General features: G+C 37.1%; 1 protein-coding gene across 2 annotated transcripts in view; it reads right to left on the bottom strand.

Moving 5' to 3' along the window:
* The window catches only part of LOC149845315 (glycine-rich protein), a 72,318-nt gene extending 50,286 nt beyond the window's left edge, over positions 1-22,032 (bottom strand). For both annotated transcript variants that reach the window (XM_089997565.1, XM_089997566.1), the window contains exons 1-4: positions 21,568-22,032; positions 4,568-4,821; positions 4,418-4,480; positions 4,077-4,155 (exon numbers count right to left, since the gene is read on the bottom strand). In XM_089997565.1, coding sequence (XP_089853691.1) covers positions 4,077-4,155; positions 4,418-4,480; positions 4,568-4,821; positions 21,568-21,946 — 775 coding nt within the window. In that variant the 5' untranslated portion in view covers positions 21,947-22,032. The remainder of the gene's footprint in view (positions 1-4,076; positions 4,156-4,417; positions 4,481-4,567; positions 4,822-21,567) is intronic.
* Between the last annotated feature and the right edge of the window lie 2,022 nt (positions 22,033-24,054).

Raw genomic sequence — 24,054 nt, 5'->3', positions numbered from 1 at the left:
TATTCTCTTAAGGTAATCTCATGCATCATTGGCGTGTTCAAATTTGACGATGCTTAAACACTTCTTTATGTCAACACTTGATATGAGCCAAGACATGATTTTGGCATGTCCATTCTCCATTCTTTCCACTTTTTTTTCATATGTAGAAATAGCTTTAACATTTTCTACCTCCAAGAGAGGTATTTCTTTTTCTCCTTTTTTGGTAAGAATTAGTTTAGGTTCCTCATCGATTTCATCCACTAATCCCCATAATCCCTTTCCCCATATAAGGTGCTTCATGATTGAAGACCATGTTACATAATTTGAATTATTGAGTTTTTCATACGTAGAAATAGCTTTAACATTTTCTACCTCCAAGAGAGGTATTTCTTTTTCTCCTTTTTTGGTAAGAATTAGTTTAGGTTCCTCATCGATTTCATCCACTAATCCCTTTCCCCATATAAGGTGCTTCATGATTGAAGACCATGTTACATAATTTGAATCATTGAGTTTTATGGGCTTAATAGTGACATTATCATTGTCATCCATTTTACAAACTTATGAACGGGAAGAAAAGGGAGAGAAAAAGAGACAAAACTTAAAATAAGTAAAGAAAAGGATACTCTACCGCAAAATAGTGAAAAATGAGTAGTCCTCCAAGCTTCGAAGTCGTCACACGACCACTCCTTCAAAGAGACTTCACTCTTTTGAAAGAAACTTGAATGGCATGCTTCCCAATGCACGAAAAACAAAACTTTTGATTGGCTTTGATACCATGTAAGAAAATGTAACCCACAACCAAAATATCTCTCAAGAAATGCTCACAAAGAGATTACAAGAACCATAAGGGTTCATAAAGAGAGCTCAAGCACAAGAACCTCTAGGGTTCATACACAATACCTGAAAAAAGGGTATACAAAATGAATAGGAAAAATAAACTTCAGTAATTTGGGAGAAAATCCCACACACTTGAATGCATTACAAGGGGACAATACCCCATATTTATAGAGGAAGAGGAAGGAGCCATCAAGGGAGTCATTGGACTCCCAACGGCTCAATTTAGAGCCGTTGGGAGTCCAACGACTCTCTCAAAAAGTGCTTTTTGACTAGTCAAAAAGGAGATGGTTAAAAAAAAGGTCCAAACTCTAAACTAAAACCTAATTTCTAATTAAATCCCAACTAAAGCTAGTTAAAGGAAAAGAAAAGAAAAAAGATTACATATGAGATATGAGATAGAATTACATATAAGATTACATATTTTAACAGTATGCTTCAATATCTTACGTTTACTCATCCTGAAATTGTTTATACAGTCAATGAAGTTTCTCAGATTATGCACTGCCCTCGTGTGACTCATGTTGAAGATGTCAAAAGAATCTTTAGATATCTGAAAGGCACTCTTAGTGATGGGCTTTGTTATTGGAGAAACAATGCTGATAAAGGTACTTTATCAGTTGTGGCCTTTTCAGATGCTAATTGGACAGGGGATCCGGATGAAAGGAGGTTTGTCTCTAGGTATTGTGTCTTTATTGGGAAGAACCTGGTTTCATGGAGCAGTAAAAAACAAAAGGTAGTAGCTCAGTCAAGTACTGAAGCTGAATACAATCCAATGGCGGCAGCAGCATCTGAAATCATTTCGATTAGATATTTATTATTTGATTTATATCAACAAATGTCAAGTTCTATCTTATTTTGTGATAATCAAAGTGTTGAAGGGGACATTTTCAATGATCGTACAAGGTATAGGAGTATTCTGGGTATGCTCCAATATCTTACTTTTACTCGTCCTGATATTGTTTATGCAGTCAATCAAGTTTCTCAGATTATGCACTGCCCTCGTGTGACTCGTGTTGAAGCTGTCAAAAGAATCTTTAGATATCTGAAAGGCACTCTTGGTGATGGCTTTGTTATTGGAGAAACAATGCTGATAGTACTTTATCAGTTGTGGCCTTTTCAGATGCTAATTGGGCAAGGGATCCGGATGAAAGGAGGTTTGTCTCTAGGTATTGTGTCTTTATTGGGAAGAACATGGTTTCATGTAGTAGTAAAAAACAAAAGGTAGTAGCTCAATCGAGTACTGAAGTTTAATACAATTCAATGGCAGCAGCAGCATCTGAAATCATTCGGATCAGATATCTATTATCTGATTTATATCAACAGATATCAAGTTCTATCTTATATTGTGATAATCAAAGTGCAATCAAGATATCTCTCAATCTTATTCAACACGGAATAACGAAGCATATAGAGATAGATCAATACTTTATTAGAAGCAAAATTGAAAGTGGGCATTGAGATGTGAGGTTTTGGATGTAGATCCAGATCCAGATCCAAATCCAGATTGACGTGTTTTGGGTATCACGCCCTCTCTTTATGTAATGTTTCATTTTGTATTTTAATGTTTCTTTTGTTGCCCCTCTCATGTATCTTTGTTATGTATAATTAGGGGTATTCTTGCAATATAATCTAAAGATTGATATAAAGAAATTCACGACCCATGAGGAAGGGTTTGGAGAAATAGTTGTTGCAGCCCTTTCTTCTTCCACTATTTTTCTTCTCTACGAACCTATGTCACATAGGTGCGGGTGAGGGTGCGGTGATGCGGCACTTTAAAAAAACTTGGGTGCGGGGGTGCGGGAGGGTATATATATAACTTATCCATAAAGCAAGCTCCCAATGAAAAATTTTAATTTTCACCAAAAATAATAAAAATTAGGATCCAAATTCAGATGCAGAAACCGAATCAGGATCCGCTAAGTTAATCGGGTATGTAGCCTAATCGGGTTACCAGTGGATTTAGCCATTCAACAATAAAATAATTGCATAAAATTAGAGCAAACCTCTCCCCATTTAATACAAAATTTCATTCTAATGCAGTTTTCTTTTTTTTATTAATGTATTTATGATAAAGCTCTTTAAAAAGTATAAAAGAATGTCCATGACTCGGCTTTTTATGAAAAAACTGTGTAAAAATAGTAAAAGAATATACATGGCTCAAAGCATTTAATGCACAACATTTTTGGTTGACGCTAAGACAAAAGTTTAAATATTTTTAAAGTAAAACATCTTTTATGATAAAAAGTATAAAAGAATGTATATGACTCAGCTTTTTATGACAAAGCTTTGTAAAAACAATAAAAGAATGTATGTGGCTTAAAGCATTTAATGCACTGCGTTTCAAAAACTTTGTAAAATACGCGGTTGATGTTGGGACAGAATTTAAAATATTTTTAAATAATCCTGGGTGCGGGTGTGGGGTCACGTTGACTGCACCGGGTGTCGCACCCATATCGCATCGCGTCGACGTGGGTGCGGCAGCCTCTATGCCAAGTCCATGTGACATAGCTACAAACTGTTTTCTGGTGCAAACCTGCAGATCTTATACTTGATACCTGTTTCGGTTGAGCATGGAGGCTTACTGTTGAACCAGCAGCTGACCAAGGCTTCACTGTGTCTCCTATATAACGTGCTTTCATTATATGTTGCTAAACAGTATGGGTATTTTTGTCTTTAAAATGCTATTGCCCAAAACTTGAGTCTCTTTCCAGAATGTCAATCTGAGTTGTGTATTGCTTGCACAGTAGACATAATCTTTTTTTCTATTAAAAAAACTGAATTATAAAGAAAATGTTAGATCTAGTTTTTGAAATGAGATGCACATGCAGCAATTAGCTTAAGACTATACCAGCATGTCATATTATCTTCTTAAGGGTCAGATGTGCTAGACAGTTAAATAGAACTGGACTATCCTCAGTCATGAGTCAGGAGGCTCAGGCTCAAATCCAACTGGGGTTAACCCAGCTTTATTTACACCAGGAAAAAAACAATGTGTAAGCTAACCATGCAAAAAAAGTGCACAACATTTATATAGAGATTTACATAGTTTTAAGCATGAAATAAGTATTATCCACATACCATCTGAAAGAAAATAGAAAGAATAAGAAAACAATAATTCCATCATCATATTCTCTAATAATGTTTGCAACAACTTAAAAATGAGCATTCATTATCTGCAAAATGTGACTCTTTCATCATTATCAGGTTCTTACATTTCCAAAACTAGGATTAAACTGCAGTCTATGGAATTCAAAAATTACCTCTTTTATCAATAAATGAATCAAAGCCTGCATTTAGATCAACTCCAACATCTTGAAAAATGCCACGCCTAAATAATCTCTGACAGAACACCCAAAAGATCAAATGTAAGAGAAACCTTAACTGTCATAAATTATGATAAAATTTTCACACATAATGTATGAATTTAGCCATGATTAAATTAAAACCCACAATATATGCAGAAGATAGATATTGGAAACACTAGAATACACTTTCAGTAATGACGCACAAGCATACACAAATGTTATGACTTACAACAGCCCAGATGCTGAACAACCATGAATAACTGAAGTATGGCAGCATGAGATGCTGGATTACTAACCAGGCATCGATTATCAAAGTAGACTTCTCCACCATCATGACTATAACATGCAAGTTCACAGGGCTGAGCAAGTTTCACACCATCAGTCATACAGCGCTTCTTAATCAAAAGAGCATAATTTCATCCTCAAAAGTTGGGAGTTCTATGTACCTCCTGAAATGCAACACACTTCCGAGACAAAGTTTCTTCACTCTTAGGAAGCTTCAGGTCTGAAATAAAGCGTGCATCAGAGCGCCCATTTGCTATAAAGCCAAAACCACCGCGATTATGCCGTTGTTGGAAAGATCCAGGCCGAGGAAGGAGGGGTGCAGACAATACACCGTCATTTGAATGACCAGATTGCCAGTGGCCACGACCAAAACTCCCCCTATTTTGGCTTTTTACTTGCCGAATTATTGGGCATGCTGCAATTTTATAAGACTCGAATGCTTTACCAATAATGCCATGCACAAGTGCATGTAAGTACATGACTGTACATACATGTGTGTACTTAAGCAACCAACACAAACATATAAATAAACACGTGAGACACATGTCCACATTCCACACACACACACATACATGCACATCCCACAAAATAACAAGCAGAAATTTCAAGATTACAATATTTAAGCATGAATTTGGACAGCATAGAAAGTGAAACATCACAATTATGAGTACACGTGAAGACAACATCAGAGTTCCAACCTTCAACATTGTTAAAGAAAAAAAGAATTTCAACAATTGTCACTGTAATTCCACAATATCATGTGATGGTAACCATGTGATATTCTGCTTCTCAAATGCTTGCCCACATTGTTTCCTTTGCATTGCCTGCTTCCTGAAGCCATTCAAAAGTTATGTCCAGCACTGCTTTTGTTTTCTGCTCTAGCAACAACATTTAGACAAACCCAAGTAAATCTAGAGTTTAAATTCTATAAAAAAAAGTTTTGCTTTGTTTATAGATTCTAGAAGTAGGGCATGTAATCAACCAGCAAGAACCTTTTATGTAAATCTTATTATTGCCATTTCCTTATTTTGTCTACTTAACTAGACGGGAAACTTGGTCTGTCTTGATCCTAAATTGAAAAATACCACAAGATTCTTACCTCTTGCAAGTTGCAATGATCTGATTTAAAGATTTCTCTCTCAGATGGAATGTAATTGTAACTTGGAAGTGAGTTTAGACAATATTTTAATCTTTGACACCATTTAACTATTTATTCCCAATCAAATCGAGGACTGAAGACAACAAGCTTTAGCAGTGCCAGAAACATAAAGAAGTGCCCTAGTTAAGGTGTTCATTGACACTGTTTCCAGAACTGCAGCGCACATTTAGGCATCTCTTAGTTGGTAGTCTTCACAAACGCATAACTGGTAACAACATTCATACTAGGATGCCACAATCTCACTTTATGGCACCATTTAATCCATGGTTGGATTTCTCAGCGAGTCAACTCGTCACTCGACCCAGTCATCTCAGATTGGAGCACATCCGAATGAAAAAAGTGGGTGAAATTGTTAGTCTAAAAATCACCTGATTTATGTATAAACTCGGGTGACTCGGCTGAGTCAACACATTGATTTGATCACAAAAGCACCAAAAACTAATAGAATCATTGAGTCATGGGCTATGTAGTCAAAAGCGCTAGGCAGTGCCTAGTCGGTGGACCCCTAAAAAGACTAGGCAGTACCTTAATTAAAAAATATAAAAATATAAAAAATATGCAAATGAACTGCTATAATTAGTAACAAACATGTATGCAACATAAAATCAATCAACAATAAGCAAAAGATCAAAAAAACATGTCCAACATAAATGTATATAAATGAAAGAACGAAAGAATAAAATGTATATAAATGAAACAATCAAAGTGTTAAATTATATGTATGTAATTTCCTTTTCGAGTCAGGGGTATTTTGGTTTTTTCCTCTTGTAATAAAATATCCACTAGGGATAATAGTTTTAGTAGTTTTATTTTTTATTTTTCCTTTTTTTGTCTTTTATTAAAAGACTAGGAACTCTTTGGGCATTGGCCCAAAGAGTTGTTGGGAGCTCCCAACGACTCTTTGTGTATAAACAGGGGTTAGAAACCCCTTGTTCTTTAATGTTTGTGTTAAGCATTTGATGAACAATATCCTATATTTTTACACTCTTGTTATTGCCTTATTGGATTTTGTTTAGTTCCTTAGTGGACTTGTGCATGTGTGATCTTGTAAGCGCTTGGTAGCTAGTGTTTTACGCTTCTGCATATTTCATTACATGAAATCAGAGCCATTGTGCTCTTGGACTTGTGGAAGGTTGCTATCAAGCGTTTCTGTTCATGACAAAGTTTTCTAAAATTTTGTGCTCTAGTTCTCTCATTTTCTCTCTTCCTCTATCTCTCCTTCTCACCAATGGAGACCAAAATCGACCTCTCCTTCAAACTCAATGGGAAAAACTACATGATGTGGGCCTCTGCTGACAATAATGAAAAAGTAGTATTTTGTATATCACATGTTACCGAATGTACCATGTACTGGGTCTGGATATTATAACAGACCCGGACCCATATTGTATGTTAAAACTTTAAATACAGGTTCTAGGTCACGATTTCATTATTGAAATCGTGACAGCCGCAGCCCCTATTCTCCTCTTCTTTTCTCTTTCTCACAAAACAGGTTCTAGTGAAGAATCTCACATGGTATCAGAGCCGAGATCCAGCTAGGGTTTGAAGGGGCTTCCAAAAGGTGCGACCAAAGGTTTGAGGTTTCGTTTTCTTCATCTCTCTTTTCGTTTTCTTCATCTCATCTCTCCTTTCATTTTTTTCTGGAGGATTCATGTATAACGTGAATCCCTAAAATCATCATGTCTTACTCTTGTATTGAAAAATCACGTTTCACATGAATTCCTTGTTTCACGTGAATCCCTAAAGTCGACCCATCTTCTTCTTCGTCTGGGATATTCAGATCTGGTCGTGTTTTTGCACCAGATCTGAAGCACTTCATCTCTGCGCATTCTCCTTTTCACTTGGACCGGAACATTCAGATCTGAGCGTGAAGTTGCATCAGATCTGAAATATTAAGTTTTTTTTCTGTCCAGACTTTATATTTGACAGCAGATTTCAATCTTAGTTTATTTCTATCAAGCGTCTCCACTTTATAGTATATTTATTCTCGTTGTCACAACTGATATTCACATAGCAGTTGTCTGTCCACATCATACCCATCTGCGTTTTGTCTGAAAACACAACTAGTTTCAAATTATGTTCAGCGTGTGAGAACTTCTTATTGCGCCAATCACAAACCTTATAAATAAAAAAAAGGGAAAAGTTTAGATCTAGTTCCTCTTTAAATCTGACAGTCGTTGATCGCCAGTTTCTTGAAGGTTGTTCAGCTTCAAAAAAAAAAAAAGGCCGACCAACAAACTTCTCTGGCAATAGACTGGGTTCTTCCTGAATACCCTTGTTAAATTTTTTGCACTTCGTGAATAACCTTGTTAATTTTTTTTTATAGATTCTCATTCTTCTCAATCGAGTCTTCCTTCGAGTTTCCTCAATCAGCTTGTTTCTGAAAAGTTAATCACCTCAAACTTCTTGATTTGGAAGAGACAAATCATTCCTTTCATAAGGAGCCAAGGTCTCTTAGGTCATCTAGATGGAACCACTCCAGTCCCGCTAGAATTTGTTATGAGAGAAGAGAAAGATGATAAAAGGGCAACTTCAATTGTGTGTCAAAAATGCAGAATATCTCAACTGAGAAAGGAAAGACCAATCAGTTGTTGCATACATTACCTCTAGTCTCAAGAGGTTCTTGTTGCAATCCCTGACAATTGTACAGCCCTGCAATTTTGGGAGAGATTGGTTCAGACGTATTCACAAGTTTCACAGGCGAGGATGGTTTTTCTCAAGAGGGAATTTCAGCTGCTGAGAAAAGACTCCATGACCATCATGGAATATCTAAACAAGATGAAGACTATCACAGACCAACTTGCAGTTATAGGATATGCAGTGAGTGACAGTGATATGGTGTAACAAACTTTGAGTGGATTGGGATCCGATTATAATATGATCGCCACTTCACTACTGTGCTTGCCTGCTCTTCTTACTTTTGATGAGTTGCGGGCTAAATTAATTCAGTATGAAATGACTCTGAAAATCCGGATTTTCTGAAGAAACCCACGCTCATGCAAATTCTTAAGAAGTTTTTGCCACAGGGGTGACCTATGATCGAGGACGGGGGCGAGGAGGACAAGGGCGAAGTGGACACGGAGGACGTGGATTGCTTCCCACTCCAAATATGTCGACCCATGCTCAGGGACAAAGATCTATCCCCACTTGCTTTCTTTGTAACAAAAGGGGGCATATCAAGGCGAATTGTTGGCACAATCCTAAAAATAAAGGAAAGACTCCACAGACAGAACAAAAAAGAAAGTCCAGCAATATCAGAGACAATAGAGAGATTAGAGATCTGTTGATATCCACCTTGTCAGAATTGAATTTAAAGCAGAATGATCAAGGAACTTGGTTCATTGACTCAGGGGCAGCAACTCACGTGACTGGTGATGCAGGTAAACTTTTTAAACCTATTCCTTATTTTGGTAAAAGTAAGATTGTCACTGGAGATGGATCCTACCATCCTGTTTCTCACGTTGGAAAATCTGTCATTCCCATGTCACATTCTACTCTTGAACTTTCTGATGTCCTTCATGCTTCCAATAACAAGAAAAATATTGTCTTTGTTTCTAAACTTGTTGATGATAATCATGCTTCAGTCGAATTCACTCCCTTCTCTGTGCAGGTCAAAGACCTTCGCACGAGAGAAACATTAGTTGAAAGAAACAGACAAGGCAATATGTATGTCTTTCAAGAAGCTCCATGTCATCTCATCCGCTCTACTCATCTGAATTTGAAGACTTCATTAGAGTCGTGTTCTTTCTCTTCAGCAAATGTTTTTAGTATTTCTGAATGTAATAAGCCTTTCCTATAGCACAGTCGGTTAGGACATTGTAGGAGTCATTTTATTGAGAAACTTGTTTCTAATAATCTCATTCCAAAAGAAAGTCTCAATGTGGATGAGAAAAGTCAAAAGTGTTACAGTTGTCTTTTATGCAAAAGTCATGTATTGTCTTTTCACTTTGTTAATAAGAGAGCTTCAAAGCCTTTTGAGATAATGTGTTCTGATGTATGAGGACCTGCCTCAGTTGCCTCTGGATCTGGAAGCAGATACTACTTATTTTTTGTTGATAGCTACTCTCGATACACCTGGATATATTTCATAAAAAATAAGTTGAAAGTTTTTCTTTTGTTTCAAAACTTTCTTTCCTTAGTAAAAAATCAATTCTCTGAGTCCATACATTTTCCATACATTTTTTCCAATGTGATGGAGGAGGGGAGTTCTCATCTAGTGACTTTATTTCTTTTCTTCAAAATAATGGGATAGGAAGAAGGGTATTTTGTCCACACACACCTCAACAAAATGGGATTGATGAGCGAAAACACAGACATATTGTCGAAAGTGCAACGAGTATGCTCCATGACAGTGATCTTCCCATCAATCTGTGGACAGAAGCTTTTCATTTTGTCGTACATGTGATAAATAGATTACCTATGGTTGTTTTGGAAAATAAGTCTCCTTATTACTGTCTTTTTGGGGTTCATCCTAGTTATCATGATTTATGTGCCTTCGGATGTGTTTATTATGTGCACATTGATCGGTCCCTGAAAAACAGGTTTCAGGATAAGGCTCAGAAGTGTAGATTTGTGGGATATGCAAACGACTACAAAGGATATAGGTGTTATGATCCCGCTAACAGACGTATCAGAATCTCAAAAAATGTTGTCTTCGATGAACAAATTTTGATCACAAAGCTGGCACAGCGGATATTCTTTCTACCATAACTGAAGTTTATTATCCTTGGCTGAACTCAGAACTTTTTGCTAGTCCCAATGAAGTTTGTTCTTCAGACTGTGTGCAGCTGGAAGAAGAAAGGTTTGAGACCATTGGTGCATCAAGATCACAGAATGGGGAAGAAGTACCATCATCGGTACCGGGCAGATACAAGGGCATTTCCTATACTAGATAAAGAACGACCGCGTCAAGTCTTTTAAATCACGCCCCAGCAGTTGCACCTACTTCCTTTCATATTCTTGAGGTCAGAAGATCCAATCGCATGCGACATCCTATTGATCGGTGGGTTAGCTATAATAACTTCTCCTTGGATTTTCAGCTCTTTTTAACTTCCCTAATAAGGAAGATGAACCTATTATGTACTATCAGGCAGCCACTTCTACCAAATGGGTAGAAGCCATGAATGATGAAATGCAAGCCTTGCATGAATGTGGAACCTAGGAAATTGTTCCCAGACCACCTGGCAAAAATGTTGTCGGATGCAAATGGGTCTACAAAATAAAGTATAAACCAGATGGGACCATTGAACGATACAAGGCAAGACTGGTGGTAAAAGGGTTCACCCAAGAAGCAGGGCAAGACTATGATGAGACCTTTAGTCTAGTGGTGAGAATGGGAACAACAACAACAACTACTACGCCTTCATCCCAAAACAATTGGGGTCGGCGATATGAACCAACAAAGAAAATCATTCAAGGTCTTCCACATGAATCCTTCTCCTCCAATCATTTTTATCCAATGTCATGTCCTCGATAATTCAAAGCATTCATATCCTTTCTTATCATCTCCATCCAAGTCTTCCTAGGCCTACCCCGACCTCTTTTAACTAATATATTTTCTCATTTCTCCATCCTTCTAACTGGAACATCATTAGGCCTTCGCCGAATATGTCCAAACACCATAAACGATTCTCTCTCATCTTATTTTCAAAATCTTATCTTTTATTGTATTTCCACACATCCATCTAAGCATACGCATCTCAGCTACACTCATTTTTTGAATATGATGTCTCTTGGCTGCCCAACATTCTGTATTATATAGTAAAGCGGGCCTAATAGTCATCCTATAAAACTTTTCCTTCAACCGCAATGGCATTCTACAATCGCACAACACTCCAGTTGCACTTTTCCATTTCATCCACCCAACCTTTATCCTATGATTTACATCTCCATCAATTTCTTCATACTTTTGAATGATAGATCACAAATATTTGAAACAATCATCCACCGGTATTTCTTGCTCACCAAGCTTCACTACACTCCCATCACTACTTCGTTGCTTACTAAACCGACATTCCATATATTTTGTCTTATTCTTACTCAACTTAAACCTCTTGCTTCCAATGTCTGGCTCCATAATTCTAACTTAGCATTAACCACAGCTCTAGACTCATCAATCAAAACAATATCATCAGCAAACAACATACACCACGGCACATTTTCTTGAATTGATCTCATAAGCTCATCCATCACTATAGCAAATAGGAAAGGGCTAAAAGCATATCTTTGATGTAACCCAACCGTTGGAGGAAAATTGGTTGTCACCCCTCCACAAGTGCGGACAGTGGTGAGAATGGGAACGATTCGCATTATTCTTTCCTTGGCTGTTGAACATGAATGGAAGCTGAGTCAACTTGATGTAAAAAATGCATTCTTGCACGGGGACTTGAAGGAGGAAGTTTACATGGAACAACCACCTGGATATCACGAGCAAGATTGTTAAACACATGTATGCAGGCTAAAAAGAGTTATATATGGCCTAAAACAAGCATCTCGTTCTTGGTTTGACAGTTTCTCACTTGAGATTCAAAAGCATGGATTTTCACGCTCTCTACTGGATCACTCATTATTCATTTTTAAAATGCAGAATGTGATCACCCTATTACGAATCTATGTGGATGATATTGTCGTCACAGGAAACTCTGGAGATCACATCAAAGAAGTGAAAAAACTATTAGGTCAGAGGTTCAAAATGAAAGATCTTGGTGCCTTACGTTATTTCCTTGGGGTAGAAGTCGATAGCCGGGATGATCGCTTGACTGTCACTCAGCACAAGTATACGATAGACGTCCTCGGCAAGGCAGGTATGAAAGACTGCAAACCTCTAGGAACTCCAAGTGTGCTCCACCAAAAATTAAGCACTCATGATGGAGACTTGTGTGAGGATCCCACCAGGTATCGCAGTCTAATAGGGATGTTACAGTATCTCACATTCATTCGACCTGATATTGTTTATTCAGTCAATCAAGTGTCTCAGTTTATGCACGCATCACGTACTGGACATATGGAGGCGATTAAGAGGATACTCAGATATCTGAAAGTAACAATTGGGGATGGGTTGATATATTCTCCAAAATCGTCTAGCAAGGATATGCGTGAGTTTACTGTATATTGTGATGTAGACTGGGCAGGGGATCTAGATGAACGAAGGTCTACATCAGGATATTGTGTCTTCATTGGAAAAAACTTAGTTTCTTAGAGTAGTAGAAAACAAAAGGTCGTCGTTAGATCAAGCATTGAGGCCGAGTATAGATCCATGGTTGTCGCTACTGCCGAAGTCACATAGGTCAGGCATTTACTGATTGAAGTGGGAGAAACGATCTCTCGGTCTACCTTGTTGTGTGACAATCAAAGTGCTCTCAACATGCCATTTAATCCAGTACATCACAGTCGCGCCAAGCATATTGAAATCGACCAGCATTTTGTAAGACAAAAAGTTGAAGAAAAAGAGATCGAACCTGAATTTGTTAATACTGAAAGACTAGTAGACATATTAACAAAGGGCTTAACAAAAGATCAGTTTTGGATGCTTAAAGGCAAGTTGTTCATGGTTCAAAATCGTGATCAACTTGAGGGGAGGTGAAAAAGTAGTATTTTGTATATCACATGTTACCGAATGTACCATGTACCGGGTCTGGATATTATAACAGACTCGGACCCATATTGTATGTTAAAACTTTAAATACAGGTTCTAGGTCACGGTCGCAGCCCCTATTTTCCTCTTCTTTTCTCTTTCTCACAAAACAGGCTCTAGTGAAGAATCTCACAAATAATCTCAAGGGGAAAGAAGCTTTGAGGTTATATGATAGGCACAATCCCTAAACCTCAACTCAAGTTCACCAAACTAGAAAGACGAAAAGAGAAGGCTCTAGAAGGAAATGATTGTGTCAAGGCCATTGAGGATCATCATAAGCAAATGGAAGATTGGGAGAGCAACCATGCAAAAATTCTTGCATGGTTCATGAACAATGTCAAACTTAAGGTATGTGATAATATTACTAAATTTCGAAAAACAAATCAAGTTTGGTTTTTCATTAAGGGTATGTATACCCAAAAGAATCTTGCAAGTGCATATTTTTTGCAAGAAAAAGTTAGGACTACCAAGCAAGGGAACTTAAGTATCCAAGATTTTCACCTATGGGATGAACTTGCACTTTTGAAGCCTAACTGGGTTGTCATTAAAGATGTGGAACTTAGGCAAAACAAATAGAACAAGAGAAATTCTTTCAATTTTTGTATGGTCTTTGTCCCGAATTTGAACAAGTTAGATCTTCTCTTCTACATAGATTTACTCATCTCCCTCTTGAAGATGTTATTGCCGAAATTGTCCAAGAAGAAATGCATCTTTAAATGAGTAAAAGTTGTGATGAAGTATTAGCGGTATCTAAACCCGGTTACAATATTAATACTTATAAGCCTCTGCACTTTGGGAGGCAAAACAACTATAGTAATAATAATAACTATAGTAGTGGAAGAAAAATAATTAAGTCATCATTATAATGAGTCGGGGCACATTAAACCCACTTGTCCTAAGTTGAATGAAACCTTCAATTATAAAGTTGCTTCCGTTGAAGAATCTACTCACAAGAATAATGAAGAAAGCAAAAGTGAGGGTGATCTTAAAGATACTTTGTCAAATTTTCATGGCGCTTCAACAAATTTTCAAAGTCACCTCATCTACATCAAGTACCGCCATTGCCTCTTCCTTTTCACCCAGTACGTATTCTTGGATTCTAGATTCGAAAGCATCTTTTCATATGATCCCTCATGAGAACACTTTATCCGATATATACACCAATTCAAACTTGTCATATGTTTCTACCGCTAATGGAACCTCTTTGGAAATCAAAAGTATAGGAACTTTTAAAAACTTTTAAAATTTTCTAGTTATAAAAGTTAGGGTTGTCCCCAAATTAAATCTAAATCTTTTTTCGATCTCTCAAATTGCCGACCATGGATCTGAAATATCTTTTCATCTAAGGGTCATGTTGTGCAAGATCTCCAGTTCGAGAAACGGATTGGGCAAGGCAATAGGAAGGAAGATCTTTACTTTATAGACTCTTTGTCTCTTCCTCTAAATTTTTTTTGTAACTATGTCCAAGATAAGGGTATTGAAACTTGGCATGAAAGACTTAGACATTCAAGCTACTCTAAAATGTATATTTTTCCTTTTGGTGAAAAAAATTATAATGAAAAAGATATGAAATGCAAAGATTGTATCATTGGAAAAATGAAATTTATCCTATTTCCAAATAGAACCTTTGTTTCCATAAAATCCTTTGAATTGGTGCATTCGGATGTATGGGGTCTTTCTCTGATCATATCCAAAGGTGGTTATTCATATTATGTTACTTTTATTGATAACTTTACTAGATATGTGTGAATTTATTTTCTTAATTTTAAATTAACTTTTTTTTCTTTAAAGAACTTCACATCAAAGTTGAAAATCAATTTCAAAGCAATATATCTACTCTTAGGTCTGATTCGAGCAGTGAATATCTATCCAATGAATTTTAAAATTATTTAAAACAAAATAAGATTTGCCATCAAAGAGCTTGTCCTAAAATGCCTCAACAGAATGGACTAGCAGAAAGGAAATATAGATACATAATAGAAACCACTAGAACTCTACTTATTTCAAAAAAATATTCCCAAAAGTTTTTGAGTTGATGTCATTTTAACATCCACTTATTTGATAAATATAATGCCTTCATCCATTTTAAAAAATGTTTCTCCTTATGAGAAATTACTCAAGATAACATCAGATTTCAATCGTTTGCGTATTTTTGGTTGCAAATGTTTTGTGTTTTTACATAAAAGAGACAAGTTATCCTCTAAAGATATTGAATGTGTTTTCATCGGGTATGGCAAAAATCAAAAAGGATATAGATGCTATGATTTTAAAAATAATAAACTTTAAATTTCTAAAGATGTGACATTCTTGGAAGATGAAAATGGTTTTGAAGACAATAATAAGAAAGAGAAAATAGACTATATGTTTTTATATGATCTCTCTCCAAAAGAAGATATAAACGCTAATGATGATTTTTGGAGTCATCGTGAAAATGTAGATGATAACATTTATGAAGATCCCAATATTAGGACATCACCTAGTAGTGATTGAAATCATTAGTAGTTCTAATAAAAATATTCATGTTTATACCCGGCGTGAGCAAAACAATCCTAGTAGTGCCTTAGAAAAATTTGTTTGTTATAGTGAACCTATAGAAGAGACTTCACTTAGAAGGTCCAGTAGAGTGCATATTCCACCAAATAGGTTTCTCTCCTATGAGTCACTATCTCCTAATTATAGGACTTGCCTAATAACATTAGGCTCCCAAAATACGGAATTGACTATGAGAAAACTTTTGCACCCGTAGCTAGAATGACTAGTGTTAGGACTCTAATAGTTGTTGCATCAACTAAAAAATGGCCTATATATCAATTAGATGTTAAAAATGTCTTTCTTAATGAAAAACTAAATGAAGAAGTTTACATGGATCCTCCGTTGGGATTTGCTATTGAAAAAAGAAAATAACTTAAACTTTTAAAAGCTTTGTATGATCTTAAACATACTCCTAAGGCCTAGTATGATAGATTCAGTAATGTTATGATTAATTTAAGCTTTCATTCATGTTACACTACACTACTCTTTTTGTCAAAAGTATAGGTACCAACATTGTTATCCTTCTACTTTGCGTAGATGATATGATAATAACAGAAAATGACAAACACGATGTTAGTAATGTTAAAAACGTTTTGAAAGAAAATTTTGATATGGTTGACTTAGGTTTCTTAAAATATTTTTTAGGAATTGAAGTTGCTTATTCCTCGAGAGGGTACATACTTTCTCAAATAAAACTTGTTGCAGATGTATGTGCTAAATCTAAAATTTAGATGATAAGAAAGTAGAAACTCCTTTAAGTGGTGAATGTTAAATTAAGACTTGAAGATGGGACTCTTCTCGAAGATCTCAAACCTTACCAACAGTTAATTGGGCCTCTCACTTATCTGTCTATCACCAGATCAGATATAGCACATGTAATTCACTCTGCCAGTCAATTTCAATATGCTCCAACTACTGTGCATATAAGTGTTGTTCTAAGGATCATCAGATATGTCAAGAACACCATAACTAAAGGGCTCCTTCTATCCTCATCCTCGTCTTTAGATTTACTTGCTTATACTGATGTTGATTGGGGACAAAATCCAAATGATAGAATATTCACTACAGGTTTATGTATTTTTCTAAGAGATTCACTGATTGCCTGGAAATGCAAAAAGCAACAGGTCTCATTATCTTCTACTGAAGCTGAAAACAGAGGTATAGCAACAACAACAACTATGAAACTTGTATGGCTAAGAAGTTTTCTCAGAGATATGGGTATTGACAGCTCCAAACCCTCGAAGATGTGTTGTGACAACAAAAATGCAATTTATATTGCCAACAACCACACCTTCCATGAGCGCACCAAGCACATCGAAAATGACTGTCACTATGTTCGTGAAGAATTCTTGAGAGGAATTATTGAGTTGCCTTACGTCATCTATGAATTTCAGTTTGCGGACTTCTTTACTAAAGCTCTTGTTGCTCCACGTTTTTTGTTCCTTCTGAACAAACTTTCGATATTTACACTGTAAGTTTGAGGGGAAATGTTAAATTATATGTATATAATTTTCTTTTCAAGTGAGAGGTATTTTGGTCTTTTTTAAAATATCCACTAGGAATAATAGTTTTAGTATTTTTTATTTTTTATTTTTATTTTTTATTTTTATTTTTATTTTTATTTTTATTTTTATTTTTATTAAAAGACTAGGGACTCTTTGGGCATTGGCCCAAAGAGTCATTGGGGGTGACCAACAGTCATAAATATGACACTTGGGAGCTCCCAATAGCCCCTCCAACATGGGCTTCTTTGTGTATAAATAGGGGTTAAAACCCCCCTTGTTCTTTAATGCTTGTGTTAAGCATTTGATGAATAATATCCTATATTTTTACACTCTTGTTATTGCCTTATTGGCTTTTGTTTAATTCCATAGTGAACTTTGTTAGAAGATGAACTCCAGATTTACCTGCGCAAGAAGGAAAACAAGTGATAGAGAAAAAGGGCTGCAGAAGGTCATGGCTGAAATCGTTCATACGTGATTGATCTATTCAATAATACGTATATAAAGTGATTACAAAAAATTAGGGTACAAAAATACCCTTTAATGAACGGCTATAATTACAACATAACACGGCTTATATGGATACAGGTTTGGATTGAATCCAGATCCGTAAATGACTTCTTTTCACCCTCCCCCAAGTTGTACATGAACAACTTGCCTTTTAACATCCAAAACATGTCCTTTGTTAATCCTTTTGTGAATATGTCTGCAACTTGCTCTTCTGTTCGGACAAAATTGGGCTCAATCTTTTTTTCTTCGACCTTTTGCCTTACAAAATGTTGGTCTATCTCAATATGTTTTGCCCGATTATGATAAATAGGATTGAAGGACATATTGATAGCACTTTGGTTGTCACATAGTAAGAGTGATCGAGCAATCGATTCTCCTATCTCTGTGAGGAGATGTCTTATCCATGTAGCCTCTGCAGTCGCGGCAACCATCGATCTGTATTCGGCCTCTGTGCTCAATCTAGCTATGGCTTTCTGCTTTCTACTGCTCTAAGAAACTAGGTTTGACCTAAGAAAACTGCAATAACCAAATATCGATCGACGTTCATCAGGATTCCCTGCCCAATCAGCGTCAACATAAATAATAATCTCATGTGCACCTTGATTCAGCCCACTTTTTCTGTATACGAGTTCATCGCCGATAGTACCTTTCAGATATCTTAGTATTCTCTTAACTGCCTTCATATGTGATGTATGAGGCCATGCATAAATTGAGATACCTGATTGACTGAATACACTATGTCAGGTCGAGTGAATGTTAGGTATTGTAACATACCTACTATGTTGCGGTATCGAGTAGGATCTTCATATAAGTCTACCTCTTTAGAGCTCAGTTTCTGATGTATGACACTTGAGGTTGCCAAGGGTTTGCAATTCATCATACCCGCTCTACTGAGAATATCCACTGTGTACTTGTGTTGAGTGAGAGTAAGAATATCGCATGTCTTGTCGACTTCCACCACAAGGAAATATCGTAGATCTCCCATATCCTTCTTTTCAAACTTGTGCATGTGCACGTGTAAGTGTGATCTTGTAAGCCCTTGGTGGTTAGTGTTTTGTGCTTTCGCGTATTTCATTACATCAAAGAACTTAAAATATATTAGAATCAAAGAATCCCATTATATGTGTGTGGCATTAGGAAAACTCAAGTTGAGATTGGTGAATCCATCTGCACATTCGCATAAAAAGAATAATAAAATTGCATATGCAGCAGAGAGAAAGAAACACATTAACATGTGGTTCATGAAAAATATGCATTTGATTACTATAATTGATATAGAAAAATATGCATTTGATTACTATAATTGATATAGAAAATATGAAATAGAGAACAACAATTAATTTTCCACATAACAGAACAAGCTTAAACAATAATCCAAGAAGAATAGGCAGAGTAGTATGCTCAATAGAACCCTTGTCAGAAACAACAATACATACAAAATTGAACAAAAGAAAAAACCTCACAAAGAGAAGGTGATAAAAGCCTCAATGACACTTGATCTATAAGAAGAAGAAGAAGAGGAAGGGGGAGAGAGAAAGAGAAGAAGAGGCAGAGGAAGGGGGAGAGAAGTAGTAGAAGAAGAAAAGGCAAAAAGGGGGGAGAGAGAGAGAGAGAGAAGAAGAAGAAGAAGAGGTGGAGGAAGGGGGGAGAGAGAAAGAGAGAGAGAAGAAGAAGAAGAGGCGGCGGAAGGGGGAGAGAGAAAGAGAGACAAAGAGAGAGAAGAGAAGAAGAAGAAGAGGAAGGGGGAGAGAGAAAGAGAGAGAGGAGAAGAAGAAGAAGAAGGGGGAGAAAAGAAGAAGAGACAAAGGAGGGGGGAGAGAGAAAGAGAGAGGAGAAGAAGAGGCAGCGAAGGGGGAGAAAGAAAGAGAGAGAGAGGAGAAGAAGAAGAAGAAGAAGAGGCGGAGGAAGGGGGAGAGAATGTGTAGCTAGAGGTGGAGGGAGACGGTGGCGGGCGAGGGAAGCGGCGGGGGGCAATGTTGGCGGGTGGGCAAGGGCGACGGCCTGCGAGAGAGAGAGAGAAGGGTTTATAACCCTCCCCCGTGTTATGGTAAAGAAAAAAGGTACTGCCCTTGCACCTAGCCAAGGACGGATTAGGCACCAACTAGGCACCTAGTCGGCGCCTAGTTGGTGCCTAATCGGAAAAAGGTACCTTTTTTTTAGAAAACTAGGAATATGATCGATTCCTAGTTTTCCTGACGCCTAGCCTGACTAGGGGCCAGTACAATTCAGCTGATTCAAGTTATAATATGAGGTTTTTAAGAAAAAACAGTAGGTTTTCGACCCTAGTCCTCTTGCCTTCAATCCCTACTCAACCCCAACCCTTCTGAGCCTCTCTCCCCCAAATGTTCAACCCACCACCATACTACCAGTGGCGGGTGGAAACTTTCGGCGAGTCAAGGCCCAAGGGAGCCATCAACAAAGGCATAAAATCAGGTAGACAATGCTCTCTCTCTCTCTCTCTCTCTCTCTCTCTCTCTCTCTCTCTCTCTCTCTCTCTCTCTCTCTCACACACACCTGATTCTTGCCCTCTTTGAGTAGTGTCCATGCTTGGGTTCTAGTTTGACTTTCATTTGTGGCATGCTTCTCTGCACCTCCTTTTAATCCCGCTTGGGGTCTCAATCGCACTATTATATACTCAAATCCAACATCAAGGAGTTCTTCATTGATTTTTTCCTTTGATTTTGTTCTCTTTGTTGTTTTTTCCCTTTCATTTTGTTCTCTTTGTGGGCATTTTTGTACAAGTCACTCATCACCACATTTTTTACCTTATAGATGTTCACTTGTGATCATTAATTTTATTTTTTGACCTCTGCTAGTCCACTTCTTTTATTTTGTGGTTCTGCAAAGAGGGATTAATGTTAGTTTAGGACCATCAATATAAATGTTTAATGTAAGTTTTTTGTGTTGAATTTTTCAAAGAAAGTTAGCAAATTTTGTTCTTTTTTATCTTAATGATCAGTTTGGACCTTAGGCTATTTAATTTTTGTAGGATGGATTTATAATTTATATGTTTATGAATTAATTTTAAAAAATTAATGGAAAACCTTGACCTACACCGAGTTGACTCGCCCGAGTAGCCAAGTCACAAGCAACTGATCCGATACTGAATTCCGAGAATGCCAACCATGATTTAATCTTTTCAAGAGCGAGTTTAAGGGTTAAGAAAGCATGCATTGCTCCTTACAGTTTGAGGCACCTTTCAGGTTCTCCCATTTCCCTCAACGCAATAACCCGGATTTACCCACTGCAATTTAACACCATTTTCATTGCTGAATATCATTATTGTTTCCCTTAGTCAAAACATATCCTACAACCTCACTTAGGTGAGGACGCCATTTCTGAAGGTCTAGACGAAAGTCTTTCTTCATAAACTTATAATCAACACTCAATACTGGTGAGAAGTCTCAGTTACTTTCCCCATTAGTAGTTTATTTCCATTTGAGGAATCAAAGAACAACTCCAAGAATCCAGTTTCCACTGATGCAACTCCTTTAAAAAAAAACACAGTAAATTGGCTCGTGAAACATTGCACTGAAGTACTGAACTTGCTCTTCATATACCACATTTGTTGTTCTCACTTTTTGGTTGTAAAAACAGAAAAGCACAATCACGATGATGGTGGCATCAACTTTAGAGAAAACCCTAATTTGTCATGGAACTATCAAAAACACAAAAACGTGCAACAACTAAACTAATCAATAACCTAACTAAAATTTGCAACAAGAAACCAGAAAAACTTGCACGGATGAAGAGGAAGAAAATAAATAACCACAACCCATATTGGATATCAATAAAGACCACTCAGAGAAGGAGAGATATAGTTACTTGGCACCGGAAACGGGCTCGTCGCCTGCGTTCCACAATACTCCTGATTGTCCGAACCGAAGAGATCCTTTCCCTCTTCTTCTTCTTCTTCTTCCTCTTTTTCTTCTTCTTCTTCTTCTTCTCCTTCTTCGTCTTCTTCACCACCTCTGCTCCCCTTATCTCTATCCCCATCTTTTTCACCCTCACCTTCGCTCTCGCTCCCACCGGTGCTGCTCTCGCCGCTCCCGGATTCTTCTCTGCCACCAGATGAAGAAGAAGACGAGGAAGACGACGATGACGATGACGACGACGACGACGACGACTGGCTCTCTTCGCCTCCCCCGTTCTCACGCTCGGACTCTTCCCCGAACAAATCCAAATCCTGCTCCGAAAAATCCATCTATTTCCCAGAAATTCCCCAAAAAATAGCAAAATCGAGATATATATCGATTGCCCAAGATCAATCTCTCGATGGAGAAGTAAACAAACGACTCTAAATGAGGAAATGAGGTATGAATCAGTAAACCCTAGACGATCGCTCGAAGGTGTAAGGCCAACGAGGGAGAGAATAGAAAGCGAAGTGGCAAGTGAACTCCAGACGCGACCAATTACGGACTACCAAATTCTGGCAAATGCTTATAGAATCGGATATTTTTTCTGAGACTCAAATAGAGATAGAGTCGGATTTTTTTACGAATCGGATAAAACCGAGTCGGATTGGCACGGTTCTTGGTTGTTGGTGGGTCTGGCTCGGGGTTTGAGTCAGTGACGCATCCTAAGCGGAGCAAGTCAACGCGGTCTAGGTCTAGCTTGACTCGGTTTGCTTAGGCCTAGCGTGGTTCAATCCATAGTTACCAGAGCAAGAAGTGGATGCGAGGGACGAAGTGTGAAGTGTGAAGTAGCTAGACAATGTCTTAGGGCCCGTTTGGAATCTAAGAACTGGGATAGGAGTTAATGTATTTGGCAAAAAGTTCCTGGTGGTGTCTGTTTGAAAACTGGTAGCATGGGGTGCGAACCATTAGACTTTGTTTGAGAACCGACCGTCCGAAGTCATCTGAGCCAAACTGTAAAATCCATAGCATGGAAACTTGTTTGGGAGCGCATAGAAAATGGTTATTGGTAGTGTTGGCAGAAAATGTCAACTCCAGCTCGTCAAATCAATTAGACTTTGTTTGTGGGCCAATGTCGTAAGGATCATCTTCACAAGAGGAATATCTTGGGACCCGTGATAATTCATATGCTAATGATGCCCATGATGACTTTATAATAAAATAACATATAAAAAAGGTAGATATGCTTGTGACGAAAATGTTCTCCCGTAAGATAGATATGTGTTGGACAAAAATGTCCTCTCACTCCTCGTAAATAGATTTGCATGTTTCGCCTTTGTTTTTAGCTTGTGTTATAACACATGGTCGCCTTCTCGTTCCTGTCTTGTGTTAGATAGAAAATATTCTCGGGTTCGTTCCTACCTCATCGAGATCACTATAAATTGAACGACTGGCTTGATCATTAGTGGGCGTCATAGAGGTATTTGTCAGCCATCACTTTTGACAGTCATCTCTTTTTCTTTGTTTTCCTTAGGCAGTATGGAAAAAAATAATGGCACACAAACATTCCAACAAGTGTCATTAGATGTTATGTGTTTTCTAGTGTCGATTTGTGAGATATTGTTTTGATTGTTAATATCGATTTGTAATATATTATGCTGAATCGTCATATATCATTTTGTAAGATGTTATGTGTTTTCTAGTATCGATTTGTGAGCTATTGTTTTATTTGTTAATATCAATTTATAATATATTATGCTGAATTATCGTATATCGATTTGTAAGATATTATATATTTTCTAATATCGATTTATGAGATATTGTTTTGGTTGTTAATCTTGATTTGTAATATATTATGTTGAATTTCTGTATATCGATTTGTAAGATGTTATGTGTTTTTCATTGTCGGTTTGGGAGATATCGTTTTGTTTGTTAATATCGATTTATAATATATTATGTTGAATTATCGTATATCGATTTGTAAGATATTATGTGTTTTCTAGTGTCAATTTGTGAGATATGGTAAACAGTTGTTAATATCGGTTTATAATATATTATGCTGAATTTGTAATATATTATGTTGTTGCTTTGATGTTGTGATTCTTTCAATCGTTTCTTTGACTTGCTTAACTAATCAGTAGCCGTTGTTATATGCATCTTGAATAAATTGTAATAAACGTATGTGTTGGCTAACGCAAATTGATATTTTGCTTATGACAGTGTTGAGCATATCAACTAGTTACGGTGAATTATGCACTAATAATGCACATGATAAGAACGGTGCAGGCATTAGATTCACTCTAGACTTGAATATTCCAGCAGACGAAATGCAATTCGATAATGATATTCCAGCAGACGAAATGCAATTTGATAATGAGGTAGACGATCATGACAGTGCATTTGACAAAGGTGGAGGCACCTCAAGTCAACATGATAGTACACTTGACTTTGTTCCCGT

Source organism: Nuphar pumila, chromosome 2 (genome assembly GCF_984573655.1).
Source record: "Nuphar pumila chromosome 2, dmNupPumi1.hap1.1, whole genome shotgun sequence".
NCBI classification, from domain to species: Eukaryota; Viridiplantae; Streptophyta; class Magnoliopsida; order Nymphaeales; family Nymphaeaceae; genus Nuphar; species Nuphar pumila.
Note: the sequence above shows the minus strand (reverse complement) of the source record. Positions and strands in the feature narration are given on the sequence as shown.